The 21069-nt window shown below is 28.1% G+C and overlaps 1 protein-coding gene and 2 long non-coding RNA genes across 3 annotated transcripts; 1 reads left to right on the top strand and 2 right to left on the bottom strand.

Moving 5' to 3' along the window:
• Positions 1–6238: 6238 nt before the first annotated feature.
• Positions 6239–10136, bottom strand: LOC136074935 (uncharacterized). The gene is made up of 3 exons (XR_010635573.1): positions 10071–10136; positions 8463–8662; positions 6239–8366 (listed from the first exon to the last, which is right to left on the bottom strand). It is a non-coding gene; the product is annotated as an uncharacterized LOC136074935 (long non-coding RNA).
• Positions 10137–10489: 353 nt separating this feature from the next.
• LOC100205840 (transcription factor Sox-21) lies at positions 10490–13319 on the bottom strand. The gene is made up of 2 exons (XM_065788936.1): positions 13165–13319; positions 10490–12936 (listed from the first exon to the last, which is right to left on the bottom strand). The coding sequence occupies exon 2, from the start codon at positions 12476–12478 to the stop codon at positions 11315–11317; it is 1164 nt and encodes a 387-aa protein (XP_065645008.1). The 5' UTR covers positions 12479–12936; positions 13165–13319; the 3' UTR covers positions 10490–11314.
• A 5758-nt stretch (positions 13320–19077) lies between these two features.
• LOC136074936 (uncharacterized) lies at positions 19078–20766 on the top strand. Its single transcript, XR_010635574.1, has 2 exons — positions 19078–20529; positions 20614–20766. It is a non-coding gene; the product is annotated as an uncharacterized LOC136074936 (long non-coding RNA).
• Positions 20767–21069: the final 303 nt, after the last annotated feature.

Here is a 21069-nt window from a genome sequence, read left to right on the forward strand (position 1 = left end):
TGCAATCTGGCCAATTTAAGAAGTGTTATAAAAAATTAATCAGAGTTTGGTAAAAACACTCCTGTTTTTTTATTTCTTTTTTTGTAAAGTAAGGTGGGATAATTTCGCCAATAATTCTTTTAATTTAAATAACTTGAGAACCAAAAATGAAAATCGAATTTTTTTTTTTATTGTTTATAATATTTTTATAAACTTCACATACTTCTTTTTTTTTTTTTAAATAATTAAAACAGAAAAAATGGGATGGCGAAATTACTCCAATAAAATCTAATTTGGGGAAATTTCGCCACCTATATTATTTTCATTACATAAATTTTTTATTTTAAATTATAAATTTTAAAAACACATTCACAATCAGTCAAAACAAGAAGAAATCTAACAATATTCAATAAGTAGGGGCAGGGACATAGCAATAATACCGATAGGTATTATCGGTATGTCAACCCTCCACCTTTTTTTTTCTTCTCTTTTTATTCTTCAGTCACATAGCTAAGATTTGTTAATGTACCAGGCCCAGCTATATTTTCTGGGTATTGAGTTCTTCCTCCTAGTGTCTTACGAGGTATACAGTATAATTCTGAGGCTCGCTTGCGACTCAGTTCGCCAGCTTTAACTTTTGCAATGGCTTTTTCCATTAGCTCTTCGCTATAATTGGTGACAGATTTTCTCTTGTAGTTTCGCCGCATTGTTGCTGAATATTGATCGATTTAATTAATTTGCACAAATTATAAGACCAACATGGCCTGAGAAATTAATTTTCAAAACAAGAAGATGAGGATGATATTAATTATCTAATCAAAGCGCATACTAATTTTTTTTTTACTTTATTTATTAATTACTTTCGTGAATTATTTTAATTAGACATATTAATTAAATTATCTAGTCAAAAGCGCATAAGACCAACATGACCTGATAAATTAAATACTAAAACATAAGGAAGGGAAATAATATTAATTATCCAATCAGAGCGCATTTCTATTTAATATAAATAGGTGGCGAAATTCCCCCAATTAGTATTTCCGTAATAACTTTGGAACCGATCAAAGTTTGGTAGAAAAAAACAATACAAAGATTCTTTGAAAAATTTCTAATACTTTAGTTTTTATAAATTTTTAATAGAAACAAATAATTTGATTTTTATGAGAATTTTAAATTTCCTGTTTATTTATAGATTATTTTCGTCAATTAATTTTCTTATCAAGTTTTCACAAAAAGAAGATTTTTTTTCACATAATTTGATAAGAAATTTGTTTATTTTTTTAATAGAAATTTGACTTATAAAATAATCTTTTTCTTGAGTATAGTTATAGTGATAGAAGTAGATATACACCAATTGGTAGAAAATTTCTATATACACCAATTGGTGTATATAGAAATTAGTGTATATATGACCAGTTGGTCATATATAGGGTTAGGACTATTGTAATTGTAATGAAAACAATAACAGTAACAATAATTATTGTTATTGTATTAACTTAATTTAGTAATAATAACAATACTTGTGATTTACAACTATTGTAATTCTGTAATACAATAACAATAAATATTGTAATGCAATTCATCTTTATAAAGCAATAACAATATCTGAAAAAAAATGTATTGTAATGACCCACTACAATAACAATAAATATTGTATTGTAATTCGTCTTTGTAATACAATAACAATATATTTTTATTGTGATAAAGACATTAACATTTTTATTTAAGAAGAATTATTATGTTTAACTGTTCGTGTTACTAAACTTAGTTTTCATATATATTTTAATTTCCTTTGCATAATTAAAATCAAGAGGAAAAAATTAAAGGGCTGAATAAAATAATTTATGAATGTTATTTTTCATAATAGTAAGGCTATCATCAGACAGGCAATATTTTGCGGCCATTTAGAGGTTGGAAATACATAACAAGATAGGATATGCGAAATCTAAATATGTAAAAAAAAAATTTGCAATATATTGCAAATCCGTAAATAAAAAATAGCAAAAATAATAGTAAGTTCGTCAGAGATGAATATAAATACGTTAGCTTTTCTACTTTAATGTAAAGTAATACACTACAATAGTTATTGTAATTGTTTTCATCAAAACAATACAATAGTTATTGTAATTTTATTTCATTAAAACAATGCAGTACAATAGTTCTCGAATTTTATTGTATTGTTAGAAAAAAAACAATACAATACTTATTGTAATTGTTTTTCATCACAGCAATACAATACCAAAATAAATTTCTTTTATTGTTTCTGTAATATTACAATACAATATTGTTGTATTGTAATGTGTAATTGTATTTAATTTTTACAATTACAATTACAATAGTCCTAACCCTAGTCATATATACACTAATTTTGTATATATGAAAATTTCTATATACACCAATTGGTTGAAAAGTTCTAAAGTGGCGAAATTACCCCATTTTACTCTATTTTTAGTTTTTTGGAATTTATTACACAGTTTTTGATTCCTTTTTGAGCATTTCACAAGCAATTTCTTCGTCCACCGATTTTTGAGCATTTCACAAGCAATTTATCCGCCCACCGATTTTTGAGCATTTCACAAGCAATTTATCCGCCCACCGATTAGCTATTGGTTTATTTTATATGCTCATGCGAACTTTTTTTATTAAAGTGGTCTAGTAATTTATTTAAATAAATCTTTAAAGCTTTGTTAATTTTTTGACATATGCATTTCTTGTTTTAATTTATATCTTAATTTGTTAGTACAACTTGTTTTTAGGTGAAGTTTTTTCAAAGCTTTAAAAAATTACTTTAGGTTGAGTATTCGGAATAGCTTTTAGAAATTATATAAATATTTATATGATGTAGGGGAAAGTTGTGTAAGATGAGCAGGTTTCTAAGATGGTATAACCTCTTTTACGGGTAGACTAATGATTTTTTCGCGAACTTTTTTGGTTAAGAATATTCATACAAGTTCGACGGTGTTATTTGTTTTAATTTCTTGGTTTTATAGTTAGTATTCTTTGATTGTTTTACTGTTATAAAAATTTACCATCCCTGTTATAATTTTTTATTATTCAATATTTTGTAATTGCGTCAGAACGAAACAAGATCTTCAAAAATTTATTACATCCTCAATATTTTATGCTTACCTGCTGCTAATTCCATGGGTTATATGAGATAACACATAAGATGTTGTCGTGCTATTTAAATTATGATAGACTTGGTGAAGTTGCTTAAGATGATACATTTTTAGAAGCTCAAGAAAAGATGCAGCTTTTTATTAAGAAAAACACGTTTTTCTAAAGTTAATCTCCGGGGAGCTTTATTTCAAGAGCAAAAGTTTTTTCAAAAAATTGTATTGTTAACTTTTTTAGAGATAGGAAAGATTTATTATTATTTCTTTTTTATGGTTGAGATAATTACTTTTTACTTAAGTATAAGCCTTGAAGATACAATTTTATATAGGGTTTTTTTGGGATTACTTTTTCGTTATTTTGAGTTTTTTTGAGTTCCATTAAAAAAGCTCATCTTGGGAAACTGATTTCTGAGATGAGCTTTTTTTGATTGGGTGTGTTGAAAACAACGCAATTTTTGGCATAAAGATTTTTTTTATATGAACTGTTCATTTCTTTAAGAGGAATGATTAAATTGTGATAATCTGCAAAAAATAAATATTATTAGTATAATATTTTGCCTACAAATTAGCAATAGGGGAGACCGGGGCTAGTTGGCCGCAGGGGTAAGTTGACGAACTGCGTTTATCTTTAGAGCCTTTCATCAGAAAGTGACAAAAATTACTCAGAAACTTCCTCATTGACCATTTCATCATTCACTGTAGTATTGTCAGGATTTGCGCATGCGCATGGGAGATATTGAGATTTATGCGTTTTTTGGACAAAAACGTAACTTTTAGAACATCGCTTCCTTTTTACTCTACAAAGAAAATATTTAGTCGTATGAAAAAAAAATTATTGTAAAAACTTACCCCGTGGTGGGGTAAGTTGGCGCAAATTTTTTTTTTTTTTTGAGGGTCCGGAAAGGCCCCAAGAATTTTTTTTTTTAAATGAATGCAAATTTTATAAGATACCCTAATCCATACTCTTTAAGACTACACTTTAATATTTTTAAAAAAATGTACTGTTAGGGCTACACAGCTCATAGAGTAAAAACCGAGCCAACTAGCCCCGGTCTCCCCTACACTGTTAACATGCTCAACATACGAAACCTTACCCTATACACGACAGACAGTTATTTAAATGTAAACTATTGTGAACTGTCGAAAATTGAATTTAGGTTTTTTTTATTAAGTATAAAATAATAAATTAATTAACAATGGCTTTGTGATGAGAAAAAAGTGCTCTCTTACTTAGCTAAAATGGGTCATTCCATTAGTTACGTGGCAATAGCCATACGACGCAGCCGAACTGTGATTAGTAACTATGTTAACAATCCTCATACGAATGGAATGAACAAAAATATCCCGAAGTCTATTAACATTAAGTGACCATAATAGTCAAAAATTGTTGAGACAATTTCTTCATTAACTGCCCGTCAAATTACTGCAGAGGCAGATGTGATCGCTAATTTACGTACAATTAAACGAGTTGTTCATAATGCTTTTCACCTTTCGCTGAAAAAACTTCGTGTTTTCAGCGAAAAAACGAAGCATTTTTTTTTAGTTATTATGAGCAGACAAAGCTGAACCAGCTCTTTGTAGTCACCTCATATGAATGATTATAAAAGAGACTCCCAAAAAATTTAGCCATCTCTTGCTGGCATTCTGCTTTAATAGGTATCATATGAGGGTGCTAATACTATGCTAGTTGATCTGAGGATAGTTGAGGGAATCCTTTTTGAACCTAGAAATGTGAAAAAGATATAGTAAATAAATGTTAATTGTTGTAAGTTAAAATTATAAGTAGTAATTTTCTACTTTCACTACTTTCCAATTATAAAAAGTAGCACTTTACTATTTTTTGTATAATATACTAATTGTAGGTAAAACAAAAGGTATAGCCTTTTGGAGTCACCTTTGAAGAATTAAAATATTTGTACTAGCTAATGTCTTGACTTTCAAACTTTTCCAACAAAAGAAATTTATCCACATGCCTACGACAAGCAAACTAGAAAAGGGCACAATCTAATTCTTTTTCTAGAGACACACATGCAGTGGTTCTCTTTTTTGAAAATGTATATCAATACAGTGTAGTTGTATGATTTTCATTCAGATATTTTATATTTAATTGGGCTTACCTGTATTTGATGAAGTTGTATTGAAAACCATGCCAGATACATTTTTTTCACACTTTCATTCTCTAAGAAGTTTGTTATTTGCCTTAGCTATGGTGTTTTAAAAAACTTAACCAGTTTCTTTAGTTGATTTTAGAGGTGGGAGAACGCCAGGGAACTTTGCTCGATCAGCCACACACCAGAATTTGCAATTGGTCATCCGTTACTTTGGAATGAGTGTTCATAAGTTTTCCATTCGAACGCAACAGCATTTTTGGCGCATTCATTTTTCTTTGATCTTCACTTTTATGTTGGATACAATGACAGTTTTATACCAATGGGCTGTCCTTGTTTTTAAGCATAGCTTTAAGACTGACCCCTTGTATGCTGCTACAAGAGAATACAGTATTGGCACTAATTTGGGTTGATTAGATGTTGTTACAGATACTGCATGAAACAAAGTCAGAGATTTTCAATATATCATGAAGAACAAAGATATCTATGCTAGATTTAACTATTTTTCTGTGTTTCCTATTCCTTGCTCTAGTTTCCTATTCTGTGGTCTAGCGCAAACTTCTTCAATGTACTCATCCTCATAAGAGCTCCTGCCTGGTTTAAGATTTATCATTTTAAACTTACGTTTACAAGGGTTCATTTTTTCTTACTTCAGATTATTTTTTTGTCTTTCTATTTGCTTTTTTTTTTTTTCTGTGACTACCTTGTCCTCCCCAGAATATGTAGTTATTCTATAACACAAACTACTTTTTATAAATTTAATGTCAACATCAATGGCATCTTGCAGATACGTAACAATTTCATACATTTGTTGCGACCCTTTCATCCATTATTAAATACTAAAAAATACAACCTTACATTTCTTAAAAAAAAATGAATATGCTTATATTTCTGAAAAGAACTCTTTATACTTTATACATAGTAATAAACTAATCTGAAGTAAAAATCTGATTTTTATGACATTAATATGCAGTAATATAAAAAGGAAAACAGTATTAACTTCAATACTTATTATATTATACAAAATTAAAGACATTTTTTCTTCATAGTTAAATTGTTTTTACTTACTATAAAAATAACTTTACAAAAAATACACGTAATCCAAAAAATATTATTATACATAAATTTTATATATAGCTCCACATAATTCACGTAACACATAAACTACTAAATTTTAAAAAAGGTCCGGTACAACAAAAAACAAACAAAACTAATAATAGCAACAAAAAAGTTTGACCCACAATCCCAACAAGTTGAATAAAAATGATTAAAAAAAAACGAAATTCAGTGTTAGAGCTACCACAAATATTGCACAAGCTTTATAAAATACATTAGTTTATTACATTAAACATTCAACTACATTAAAATATTATTCTTCATGAAATGCATTAATTAGTTAAAATAATTAATAGTATAAATTGCGCATTCTATCATTCAGTCCAATTCTGTCCGTTTTCTTTATGCTATCTTTCTAACTCAACATCTTCTGACTTTTGCACTAACTTCTTCTTTCTTTTTAAACTCACTAACTCTAGGTCAGCAAAGCGAGTGATGATTCTCTTTAGTGAGCTGAACCTGTCTTCGCAGGCCCAGTTATGTTGACTCTCTATGGCAATTAGCCGGACGAGGATAAACCACAATACCCAAAATTTTCATGAAATTTCACAGAGATGCTTTTTAGACCAATATGCAATACTAAAATTACGAAACATTGACGTTGACGTTTACGAAACATTTCATTGACGAGAACATCACATGGAAACATCATATTAACTATGTCTGCTCGAAAGTTTCAAAAAGTATTGGAATTCTATATAAGGCGCGTACTTATTTAGATAAAAATAATTTAACTAAACTTTATTATTCTTTTATTCATAGTTATATAAGTTATGGAATTATTGCCTGGGGTAGTACTGATCAAAGCAATTTACAATGTCTCCATCGCCGTCAGAAACATGCGATCCGTGTAATTAATTTTGCGGATCGGTTCTCAAATTCCTCAATATTTTTCAATCAAATGAAAATCCTCAATGTTTATAAACTAAACGTATATAAAAATTTATCTTTTGTTTATATGTGGAAGTATGATTTATCTCCTTTAATTTTTAAAGACCTTTTTATTTTGAAACCTCTAAGCAAGTTTAACATGAGGAATAATAACTATTTAAATAAACCACTCTGTCGAACAAAGTTCAATCAATTCTGTATCACTTATCGTGCAGCTCATCTCTGGAACAAAATTATTTTGCCTAACTTCGGCTTACCCCTAACTTATTCTGTTTTTAAAATTAAATTAAAAGATCTCATTCTCTCTATTGAAAATATCTTAGAATATTTTTAATTTGTCTTATGATATATAATAATTTTGAAATGTATGTTCAATCTTTGTTTTATACTTGTTGACAATTTGTTTCTATTTATCTAAGTACTATTTTAATATTTTTATGTTAATTTTTTACGTTCTCTTATTGTAAAAAGGCGTTTTTATAATACTTTATGTACTCAGTTTTGTAAAAGGCTTCTGACGATAAGATCATTTGATCTTCTTTTAGAAGCCTTGTTTGTATTTGAAAAAAATATGTAATTTATATATATATTACGTCAAATGTAAACAAAAACTTACGAAAAAAAAAAAACAAAAAAAAAACAGCCTTCTACAGTAAAAATTTAACATTTATATATATATTTAAATTGTAAAACAGATTTTATAATAATAATAATTCAAACTAACTTTAGAAATAATTTTTACAAATTTAAACAAACAAATCAGGAGGTTTCACACGAATATTGACTAAAACAGTAAGAATATGAACAATATTCAAAAACAGTAAGAACAACCATGAACAATATTCAAAAACAGTAAGAACAACTATGAACAATATTCAAAAATATGTTCTTCAAGTTATTTCTTATGCATCAAACATCTTGTAACATAAAAGAAAAAAAAAACACATTAAAAAAATTTGCATAAATTATAATGCATACATTCTTTTTGTGTGGTTTTTAAGGTGCTCCTAGAAATCCTTACGGTCTTATCACAATATACCGCAGAAGAGAAATTTAACTCGGAAGTTTACGCCTTCTTCCTTACAAATGTTGCTTATTGGGTTCGAGCCGGCGTTGAACTTTGGACCTTTGGTTCTAAGCCTGAACAGCGCCATAGCTGTACAGATATAAATATAAAATATATAAATATTAAATAAATAACATATAAAGTTAATAACACAATAAATGAATGGAATATGTTATCTAGAAATACCTCCAAACATGTGTCTGGTACTGCCAATTCATACTTTTTTTTCAATTTTATTCAGGCGCCCAAAGAAGTCCTTACGGTCTTATCATAGAGCACCGCGGATGAGCATTTAATTTGAAGTTCACGCCTCCTTCCGAACTGATGTCGCAAAACTTGCTTAGAGGTAGGGCAGTGGTAGCGTACTTGCCTCAGAACCACGGATCCTTCGTTTCGTTATAAAAAATTTGTTTTTATAAATACTTTAAATTAATATCTACCATAAATAGATAAAAATTATATTATATATAAAATTAAGAAAAATAAGCAAACCAAATACGGTGATACTTGGCTATTCTATTTGGCTCATGAACATGAACTTTTACAGGATTTTTTAATTTTTCAGAAATGACACTTTCTGGCATTGTTCAAAAATCTTAAAATGCACAAAAGTTATGACCATGGAAAATTTAAAATGGTGAGGAAAGAAAAAATTTTGCAACTTTAGAAAGTTACAAGATTTTTTAATGAAGTTTAAAACCTGTTGATGAGTTTAAATTTAGAATAAAATAATTGTGTGGAAAATATACTCATTGCCATCACGTTTTATGGTCAAACGTTTTAAAATATTTTTGTAAAGCATAAGCATACTAAGATATTTTTGCAAAGCATAAGCGTTTGGAGTTAGCAGCTGAAAAGTTTGGAAAATTGCGACCTGAAAATTATCTTATGTTTTGACTTTTTGAGCAATTGATAGCATTATGTGTCCAAAATGTTTTTCTATTGTATTGAAGCCTAAGTTATAAGTAAAAAAGGAGCGAAGAAAACATAAGTTATAAAATAGTATATAAAGTTTTGTGTTTTTTATTCATTTTCCTCTCAAAACTGAAAAAAAGATAGAATAAGATAATTCTAGCCTCGCGAAATGGCTGCGAGTGTCATATATAAAGCATCAAAAAATCTTGCGGCCGTCCAAGCACATATGACAAATATTTTGCGCATGCCATAAATTCACTTGAAGAATGTTTTTATAGTATTCAAAAAGATAATTAATTTAGCTTCCTGCACATTACGTGTTCGACATTTTCCTTTTGTCGTTACCGAATTTTCTTCATTGGTTTAGCATTTGAACCACCTTTCTTTAATTTTCTATTCTTACTGTTTTTTAATTTCTTTATAATCGTTACTATTTTTTAATTACTTATTCTTTTATTGAAACTCTTTAAAAAAATTATACATATTTTGAATTTTTCAGTTACAACGCACACGCCGATTGCAAAGATTTCACGAGCTCGTTTGGTACTTCAAAAATTTTAAAAAATTAAGTATATTTTTGCAAGTGCTTACTCGAGACTCGAAAAAGCCCGTGGTTTAAATCCCTTTTTCGAGCCGAAAAGCGGAAGCGATAAATCTTTTTATTATAAACCATAGTCAACCATAAAATCTTTTTAGAGTTAAAATAAAAAAAATTGAGCTTTCCAAAAGCTCTCTTGTTTATTTATAAATTTTTTTAAGGATACTTTCCAATAAAAGTAATTATGCAAACTTGTATTATACTACAGTAGCGGTACACGAAAAAGTTAAAGATAAATTATAGTTTTAAAATAAATTTAAATTTTACCCGATTAAACTTACTTTTTCAACAAACAAAAAAATTGAATTTCAAAACAAGTACTCAATTAAATGTTTTCTTCATTAAAGAAAATTTAAATTGTTTAAATACATTTCCAGAGTGGCTTAAACATCTGTACTAATAACACACAAAAAACATCTGTCTATTTTAATGTTCGTCACGTTAATTGTTCAAACAGACTTAGTTTACATTATATATATACATATATATATATACATACATATATATATATATATATATATATATATATATATATATATATATATATATATATATATATATATATATATATATATATATATATATGCATAGTAATAAAATATATTTTCAGTTTTTATTTATTAACTAGATAATAAATAAAAAAATAAAACCACAATATTCTGATTTAAATTGAAAAATATTATTTATATAAAAATAAAAATTTCTCATTTTTTAAATTTATTTTCGTTTACAAAATTTATTTCACAAATATCGACAGCACATTAGTTTTACAACAGAAAACATGAACTGAACCTAAAAAAATAATGTGAAAAACATTTAAAAAAATAATAATTAGTTTTCACATCTCAAAAGTTCTGTTAAAAAAGGCTTGCAAAGACAAACCAATTTTTTAAAAATTAGATAAAAAAAAAAAAAGTTTTAAAAAATCAATGTAAAAAATGATATTGCATCTTCGAAAATAATTAAAACCTCTGAGAGTAAAAACACAAAGTAAACAAAATAAAAAGTATTTTTATTCTAAGAAAAAGAAAGAAAATCATAAAAAACATTTCCTTCCAAGATTTAAGCACTTTATTGAAGGAGATTACTTAAATAGAAATACATAAAACAACAACAAATATAAAAATTAATTCCAATGGTCATATAATTTTTAGTAACTAATCAAAACCAAAATTAAAAATCAAAAAACTTAGAAATATATGCTCACGTATCTAGCTCAGTATATACATATAAATTCTTAATACGATTTGAAGATTGTTCAAAACTATATGTTTAAAAATATGTTTCTACAAGCAAATTAAAAAATAATAATAAATAACTTTACTTGTTTACACACCAAGTAGATTTTGTTTCTTTAGCAATAAAAGAAATTATAAATTTAGATTTATATCTGTACAAAAGTTTCCAAGTTATTTCAGTTGAGCTTTTTAACTCATATTAACTTGAGGCAGTTATAATAGCATTTTAAGTATGATATCACAATTATTATGACAATCGATATGTTTATTTAGTTCAGAATAATTTTTTACTGCGTTGCAGTGTTGGACGAAATAGAGTATGTTGGTGTATTAACTCTTCTACTTTGGTGATCATCTGAAATATTTCGTGTTGTACCCTCACGAGTTTGTTCACGTTTCACATTTCCATGAGGTTGTTCTAATATAGTCATTGTTGCATATGGTATTTTTGGATCATATGTTAGGTTACAATTATGATCAACAGCAGTTGGATAAATACCAATCGGGTAATAAACACTTGGTGCAATTGTTGAACGAACAGCATCATGATGCATTGATAAATGACTAGTTGCTTTTTCTGTAGATACAGTGATAGATGATGTGTCTGGTTTAAGTGTTAAAGCATGTGAATAAGGCTGCCCACTATATGTACCCATAGCAGCACCATTAAGATATGGAAATCCTAACGGACTATACATGTAAGTTGGAGTACCTGAATGTACAACACTGTATTGGGCAGATAAACCAGTTGCAGCTGTTACTGAGGAACTTGACGAAGAAGATAATTGTGATTGTGATATAGTACTGGTCACTGCAATGGCTGCTCCATGTGGAAAGCCATAGACAGCTGATGGCGATGTATTACTTGCATATGCTTCATGTCCATTTACTAGTGCAGATAAATAGCCATTAAAGGGGTAATTAATACCTCCTGTTATTGCATAACCAGAAGTGTACTGTGTGGGCATGAAAATTTGTTTCCCATCAGTTGTTATTACATGAGGCATCTTCTGTTCATTCTTTTTTGATGAAGTCTTAGCTTTACGACGTGGTCTATACTTGTAATCAGGATGTGATTTCATATGTTCAGCTCTTAAACGCTTTGCTTCAAAAACAAAAGGAGCCTTTTCATCTTCAGTTAAAACTTTCCACTCGGCTCCCAAGCGTTTGCTTATTTCACTGTTATGCATTTTAGGATTTTCATGTGCGAGTCTTCGTCGCTTCTCGCGAGACCACACCATGAAAGAATTCATCGGTCTTTTGACCTTATCAAAATCTTCTTGTTTAGAAGTTTCATGATCGGAAACAAGAGAATTAGATACACGATTTGATAGGTTTAAATTTTGTGGAACAAGCATGGATTGCGAAGTGTTGTAACCTACAACTTGCTTAAAATGAGCATCATTATTGGCGTCAGAGGGATGTTGAATAACATTAATTGCAGTGGCCATAACCGCAAAAAATTAAAAGCGTAAACTATTCCAAAATAATTCAATGTAAAAAATTAAAATTAATAGTCGCGCTGTTAAGTTGTTTTTTGAAATATATGGTTTATTGTTTTTAAATTTTATTATTTAGTTACAACTCCAACCTCGTGGTTTAATTTTCGGTTGGTTTACGAGTTCCAAGAACTTCTCCGATTTCTTTTAAAGCCACTTCTATAAATCTCTTGTTCGGTACCAGTTATAACAAAGTAAAACAACAACGACAATAATTTCTGAATGAAAAGACGAATAATAGTCACCTATTCAGAATCCGTTTCCAAAGCACGACATGCACATTGCTTTCGTATCAAATATTGTGTATGGGATTTATTGTCTTTGAGTAATTAAACACGCTTGATTGACAGCTAAATCCCCAATCAAAATTAAGTTCAGGCAACCTCAACCGCGTTCTCTTCGTAAGTTTTCTAAAGAAGAATAAGTACTATATGTCGAATGCTAATATAAAAAAAACTGTCGAGCAGTTGTTTTGATTAAAGCAGATTATTAAGTTAAACTATTAAAGCACGCGCTTATCGCTCTCCATTGCAGATATTAAAAAAAAATTTTCTGGCTGTATAAGTTTTACTACTTTAACGAAAAAACATAAACTGAAATAATTTTTGGAAAAAAAACTTAATTAAAAATAAAATTACCAAAAAGCTTTAAAAACTTTTAAAAATGAAATACATATTTAACGTGCGGTAAATCAAATATTTTAAACTTTTAAAAGTTTACTGCGTTGAATTAACAAACTTTTTTCAATAAAACAGTTGAAAACTTGATTTTCCAAAGAGTTCATAACATAATCACAATCATAAACAAATTTGCAAATTTAAAAATTGGTATATGACCGACCGCTAATACAATACCGATAAGACTTTTTTTGTGTGGATAAAACTGAAACTTTTGTGGATAAAACTGAAACTTTGAGCAATTGAAGTTGAGATATTAGTTAATTTAAAGTTTTGTATCTTATTTTACACAGCTAAAAACATCGCGTTAAAAATGTTTTACCTGTATCAATTTAATAGAGAGAGAGAGAGATTATAGGAGCGCATTTTTTTCTCTCAGTGGTTTTTATCAAGTTTCTTATCGGCTACTTAATAACCTATTTTCATTCTTATTCCCAAATTTTTTTTGCTTAGCTTGAATTTTAAAAAACGCATTGTTGTTTCTGAAATGGTGAAACGGTATCGTACAATCATAGGAATATTTGTTATTACCATTTTTATTTATTCGTAATAAGTCATATATTTTTAAACAGTTGTATGACTCTGTTCATTGCTATTATTAATGTTACCTTTTTTTTTTTCAGCAATGTCATTTTGTCGGATCACTATTTTTTTTAAATTAATATCAATTGTCGTATTACTACTTTTGGGCCTTATAAAATTGAAAAGATAAAATATGAACTTATTTTTTTAATAGGTTTTTTGGGAAATCAGAATAGTACCGAAAATCAACTGCTTTTTTTAATGATTAGGTCGAAAAAAAACCCTGATGGAAACTCATTTTAATGGTTGAGATCGAAATTATAATTTTCTAATTTATGTCGAAAAGTATCAATTTTGAAATTCACAAATGTAGCTCATTATCGAAAACGGGGAAAACAAAATAGTATTGAAAAATAGCTGCTTGATAAAACTGATGTCTAATCAACGTATTATAATTTTTATTACCATGCGAGGAGTGTTGCTACATAGGCTTACAAAAAGAACACTCAAGGAGTGCTGCTACATCGACTGACAAATAGGCTTACAAAAAGAACACTCAAGGAGTGCTGCTACATCGACTGACAAATAGGCTTACAAAAAGAACACTCAAGGAGTGCTGCTACATCGACTGACAAATAGGCTTACAAAAAGAACACTCAAGGAGTGCTGCTACATCGACTGACAAATAGGCTTACAAAAAGAACACTCAAGGAGTGCTGCTACATCGACTGACAAATAGGCTTACAAAAAGAACACTCAAGGAGTGCTGCTACATCGACTAACAAATAGGTAGAACATGCATCGAGTGTTGCTACATCTACTGAGGATTTGATTTTTTTCTATCAATTAAAAAAAATTTCATCATAATCATTTTCTTGTTTTCAATTTTTAATTTCGATATTAGTCATTTTCTGCTAATTTCGATCTTCTTCAGCTTTCGATCTTCTTCAGCTTTCGATCTTCTTCAGCTTTCGATCTTCTTCAGCTTTCGATCTTCTTCAGCTTTCGATCTTCTTCAGCTTTCGATCTTCTTCAGCTTTCGGGATTTTCAATGCTATTTACAATTTCGGTTTTATTTCCTATTTCGATATTAATCCGGAAAGTCACTTTTCGAATTAAATTAGTTTTTGTTGTTTTTGATACTATTATTACTCCCCTTATTGTTAAGAAAAATGTTACATTTGTACTATAAGTTTACATTTTTATATTATATTTTTAAATTGGAAGCTTTAAATCTTAAAAAGTCGAAATGAGTGTCAATTTTACATTATTTATCAACAACTCTAGTTAAGTAGTTTGTTTACTCTAATAAAAAAGTTCTAAAAGATTTTTTAAAAAAACAAACTTCTGCTAAGAACTCTCATAAATAAAACTGTATCTGGGTATAGGATAATATACTAGCCGCTGCTGTTCAGTTATATTTTTTTTTTTACAGAATGTAAAAATAGCTTGCAGGCTGGAAATTCAGCTAGATATACACGCTTAAATTCACGCTGGAAATTCAGCTAGATATACTCGCTTAAATTAACGCTGGAAATTCAGTTAGATATACACGCTTAAATTCACGCTGGAAATTCAGCTAGATATACATAAAATAATAAAAGAACTAAAATGAAAAGTTTGGACTTTCTACCTCACTGATTATATTCTTTCAATGTGGATTTTTATACATCCAGCAAGTTCTGAATGTAGCAGAGCTTTTGACATAAGCCAAAGGTCGATTTATTTGATGCGTTTATGCGAACAACATCTTTCAGGCTTAAAAATATTTTATTAGCTTGTGGACCTTCCGCATCCAATGAGCAAAAACACTTACACTAAAATTGTTCGAAAAAATGCTACTAAAATTGCCATTGCAGGAGAAACTATTGTTTAAAAAATTAATATAGCGAAAGCTAATGTTTCTTGTGGTTTTCTTCATACAATGGTGTTTAAACTTTTGGATTACAAAGTATTATCCATATATTGAAATTAATATTTGTTGATTGGAAAGAAGAAAAATACAAATCCTGATGCATAAAAAATGTTAAAAAGTACATACGTTTGTAACCTCACCTATGCTGGCCAAATCACTGTTATGAAGGTTGCTGGAGCAAAATCTCATTTCAAATGCTCGAATTTGAAAAAAAGTGTTGGCACACAAATAAGAAAATCAAAAAAAGAAAGATGTCTAGGAGGTAAAGAAGGACTTATTGATGCAGCAATTGAACGTTTGCAGAACTATTTTTGAACTGCAATAAGAACCAAAAATTAGTCTGTTAATAAAATGCGCAATGTAATGCTTCAATGCTTCAATGTTTCATGTTGCTTCCTTAAAATAAAAAAATTATGACAAATATGGTTCGAAAGCTGAAAAAAGTTGGTGCTACTAAAACTTTGATCGGACACATCCCAACCATCCTTCTCTCTATAAACCTGGACCTGGATTGTCACATGGTATTATCGAGCTACTAAAGCCAATTTATGAAGAACTCAGCATTAATGAGTTACTAGCAAAATGTGTGCATGGAAAAACTCAGAACCAAAATTTGAAATATTGAGAACCCTCAAGTCTACGCATTATCGATTTCCAAATACAATTTGCGTGGACATTATCTTCGACTTGAACGTCAAAGGGTAAAAAACTGCAAAGAAAAATTTAATTTCATTACTAATCAAATCGTCAATGTATGGAGCTACCTTTAGATGCCATAAATTTTGAATCAGTCTACTGAATATATAAATGTGATGTATGCATATATAATTGATTTCTGAAATACATAAACTCAAACTCAAAATTAGAGAAAGTATGAAATATGAACGAGGATTAAAAACTAAACTTTGATCCATGTTTTACTTTAAAATTTGCAACATTCGGGGCTGTTGCAAACTTTATTGTTGGAAGAAAACAACATCAGTGATGACTTTTAAAACACTTAAAATGAGTGCTGGAAAGTTTATGGTAGATGTCTGCAATAAAAAATCTTAAGTATGTTTATACCATTCATCATACTTTATAATCTTTTCTTCTCTTTTGGGTAAATCATATACAAGTACACTTCTTATCGTTAAATATATAACAACAATATATAAGTATATAATCAAAATAGTTTTTCAATAAAAAATCTATTATACAATATTAATTAATTTTTTTCCAAAAATAACCAGACCTGTGATAATACCTAAAGTAGGATAACGAAAGAACATTTTGTCATTTTATTATTATTTTGTTATTTTTAAGAGCTTTTATTTTCAAGAATTAAGAATCTGCAGTTTTGTTGGCCTTTCAAACGTAGATGTTTGTTGTCCATTTAAATTTTGAAAATTTTTAAACGTGGGGCCTTGTGACTTATTTGAAATTCTGTTAACCAGCTTTAAGTTATCTTAGGATAATAGTCATAGAAACTGTTTGAGTTATAATTTTTTTTTTTTTGTTATAGTTATAAGTTATAGTTATAAGTTATAGCATATAAGTTATAAGTAAAGTTATAATTTTGCGTAAATGTTGTTGAATATTTTGAAAATAATTTGGTAGCATGTTATTTTTCTGTAGGAAAATATCTGTAAGAAAATAAGTAAAAAAGTAATGAAAATAGAAGTTAAAAAAAAACGGTAATGAATGAAATATATAAAAAGAATGGCAAAGAAAGAAAAAAAACCTTTAAACATCGGAACCACGATCGGCAAATCAAGATATTTATTATTTTTTCATATATTTCTTTAGTTTTCTTTCATATATTTCTTAGGATTATTTATTTTATTTTTCTTCAGTTTTATTTATTTATTTTTCTTCAGTTTTTTAGCGTACATAGTTTTACTTATTATTTTTTGTTAGTTATTTATTTTTATTTTTTTAGTTATTATTTACTTTTAATGATATATAAATTGTTTATTTTTTTGCCAAAGGTAATTTTTTGTTTTGTTTGTAATGTTTGTTGTAACTTTTGTTTTGCTTTGATTTTCTCAGTGTTTTACTGTTTATATTGTATTTATTTATTTGGTCATAATATTTGCAATATATTTTGATTATTATATTATAGCAACTATGATTATATTAATATACTTACTAAATCTTTATAATTTTTTTAGCAATAGTCGTTTTTATGTCATTGTCAGTTGTTACGTTTTGTCAGTTTATTACTGTTTGTAACTGTTACTTTGTAAGTAAAAACGATTGCTGTATGAAAAGTAATACCGATTTATTTAAATTATTATAATTATTTTATTATTGTTATTATTATTATTGTTGTTATTGTTATTGTTGTTATTATTGTTATTATTATTATTATTATTACTAAGATTAACTGTATATAAATAAACTATTTTTTTAAGGTATTTACTTGAGATTAGTATTTCAATACTATTTGTAAATAGCCGTGAAAATTTATTTTCAGAATTTATATGATTGATTGATTGATATTTTTAATTTGAACATAAAAATTAGAACCTAATACGAGTTAAGTTTTTCCAAGTTGAAGACTCTCATACTTTTTCATTGAATAACTAGGATCATCCATTCTACTTAGATAATGAATTGCATTAGGTATAGTTTTGCTAATTTTGTAATTTAAAAAATTTTGTTATAGGTATGTCTATGTGTATCAGCCAATGTGCCTATGTGTATCAGCCAATGTGCCTATGTGTATCAGCCAATACAATATTAGAATATGAGAAATGATTATGAATTAGACTAAAATAATTTTTTTTTTTGGGGAACTTAATTAAAGAAGTGATCAAGATTGTTATAAAATACCTATCCCATACGATATTTTTGATTCAATTTGGCTTTCATGGTTACTCCATGACAAATTTTTATCTATTTGTACACTAAAAAACTTTGTATAATTTTACCGTTTTATTGTTTGATGATTAATGAGCAACTCTGGAATTTTTAGCGGAAGATTTATTGGTTGACCGGATTTATGAAATAAAATGCTGCGAGGTGATTTTATATCTTTTGCTTTGATCTTTATATACATTGTTTATATTTTTATTATTTTATTGCTATTGCTTTATCTTGTTAAATTTTTAAAGTTTAAATATTTTCAATGTTTTTTTTTAAGTTTTTTTTAATCTCTTGTCACAATTGTTTTAACTTTTTAGTCATCAGTCTTTAACCAAAATTTCAGCAACGATGCGTTTTTATATGATGTATAAAGCCTGCTTAAAGTAATTTTATAACACTTTAAATTTTAGGATATTGTATTTTCAGTAATGAAAAATGGCTAATTAAAAAATATTGATATTCCGTTTAATCCTACATGAAAATCAAAATCCGATTTAAAACGTTTGGCAAGTTGAATAGATCATAATATTTTTTATAATTACTTAAAGCTTTATTTTAAACGCTCCATTAGAATCTGAGACTTTTTGAACAGTGCGAAAGGCATATTTTGTTATATCCGGTATTTCACGCGGCTGTCATTACTGCATAACTACTAATTTTATTTCGTTTAGTATGATCTTTTGTAATGTCAATTTCAATTTTAACAATAAGATTTCACTTAAAATATATATTTTGAGAGGGTATGCCACCTTAATGGGTGTTTTAAACTAAATTAGGGTGTCGTAAGTGAGTTTATTTGTTTTTTTACTAAAATGGTAAGAAATTTTTTGATTAAAGCATTTAAAACTTAATTTTATATACTCTTAGCAACAAAAAAAATCTAGAAAAATTCTACTAAGGCAAAATTACTTAAACTGCTTTGTGTGACAATTACTTTTCGATTAAAAAAAAGTAATTCTTTTAACTGTATTAATGATAAATATTAAATACATTACAAGAGGTTTTAAATATTTCAACATATCTAGTTACTATTAGAAAAAAAATCTTTTATGATTTATAGCGGTGTATTTTGAAATCCTAACTTTAGCTTTAATTTCCGAACCTGCAAAATCTCAAGTTCTTAAATGTTATTTTTTACCGACAAATTTGCTCGATGTTGGAATTTTTTTTTTTTTTTTATGTTTTAAGGCTCGGTCTTGGGCCCATCGCTCTTCGTAATCTTCATAAATGACCTGTGTCACTCATCATATAAAACTGTACGCCGACTGCAGTAAAAATATCATTTATTAAACACCTGCCTATGAAAATTGACTCCATCGGCTTGGTCTAACAAGACTTGAAGAACGCCGTAAAAGACCAGACTTTGTCAAGCAATTTAAAACCACGCGTCAACTTGAACTTGTCAGTTTTTTTGTCCCGCAAAAACTTTCGAACAGTAAAGTATATTTTGAGAGAGCATAACCATAAACCAAAACGCCAGCTAGTAAGAAATCGGAAGAAAGACATTGAATGCGTTTTCCCAAACAGCAGTGAACGCTCCATCAATCAATGCTTTCAAAGTCAGCATAACAAAGTAACTTTTAGAGACAACGTTGCTGCTTTGTCTGTAGCGTCTGTGTTTTCACATAGAGGGGCCTGGTGTAGTACCTCTTCATCAAACTATAAATAGTTCTACTGTGTTTATTTTTTTGATCACTAAATGAAAATAAAAAATACTTCAGAGTCTCTAGTGGCGAAAGTGAACTTAGTGACTTCAAAGCAAATTTAAGCATGAATAAATTTATTATTTGAATAATTACTTCATAAAAACTATGTATGGCGATAAAAATTTGTTTGGTAAACATTCGGAATTTCAGATTACTAAGCAATTGTTGAGAATGCGAGAGACGATATGCATTGAATATTATTCTAACTGAATCCTTTTGTTTGTTGAAAAATATTTTAATTTTTGTTTTATTGGTGCTGCACCATTTGCAAGTTTAGCACTAGCAAAAATGAATAAAAAAGAAATAGATGTGTTTAAAACATATTTAATTTAGGTAAGTTTTGCTTTATAAAGTATGCCAATATAAGTATAAAATTTCTAAGTATAAAAAATGATGTAAAACAATTTTTGTTTTTAGGCTTCAAAGTATTTCAATTGCTTACGCCGGCTGTGATAAATAAAATGAAGAACTGTGATGAAGAAACTGAAGAAATTTTTTTTTTAAATCTTAAAATATTACGTTAATGTTTCATAAAATTTACAAGCTAAAATAAAATAATATAAACAATTATAAGTGAAGATATTTAATATATATATAAAAAAAGAACGCGGAAACTCGTAGATGACCGTAAGGTCTTGTCGTTGAGTACCGCTGGCATATTTTGAAACCTTATACAGGCTCAGAATAGGCAGAATTATGAGCAATCTGATTCGCTGATTTTGAAAGAGAGGCAAGTGCGCATTTGTTGAAAAATATAATTAAAATCAAAACAAGCAGGTTTTTGAAATAAATTTCAAAGTAATGATAAACTAAGTTTATCAATATAAGTCTTGTGTTACTATCAACACAGGAAATTAATTTTATTTTAGTTCA

Source organism: Hydra vulgaris, chromosome 01 (assembly GCF_038396675.1).
Source record: "Hydra vulgaris chromosome 01, alternate assembly HydraT2T_AEP".
Lineage (NCBI taxonomy): Eukaryota > Metazoa > Cnidaria > Hydrozoa > Anthoathecata > Hydridae > Hydra > Hydra vulgaris.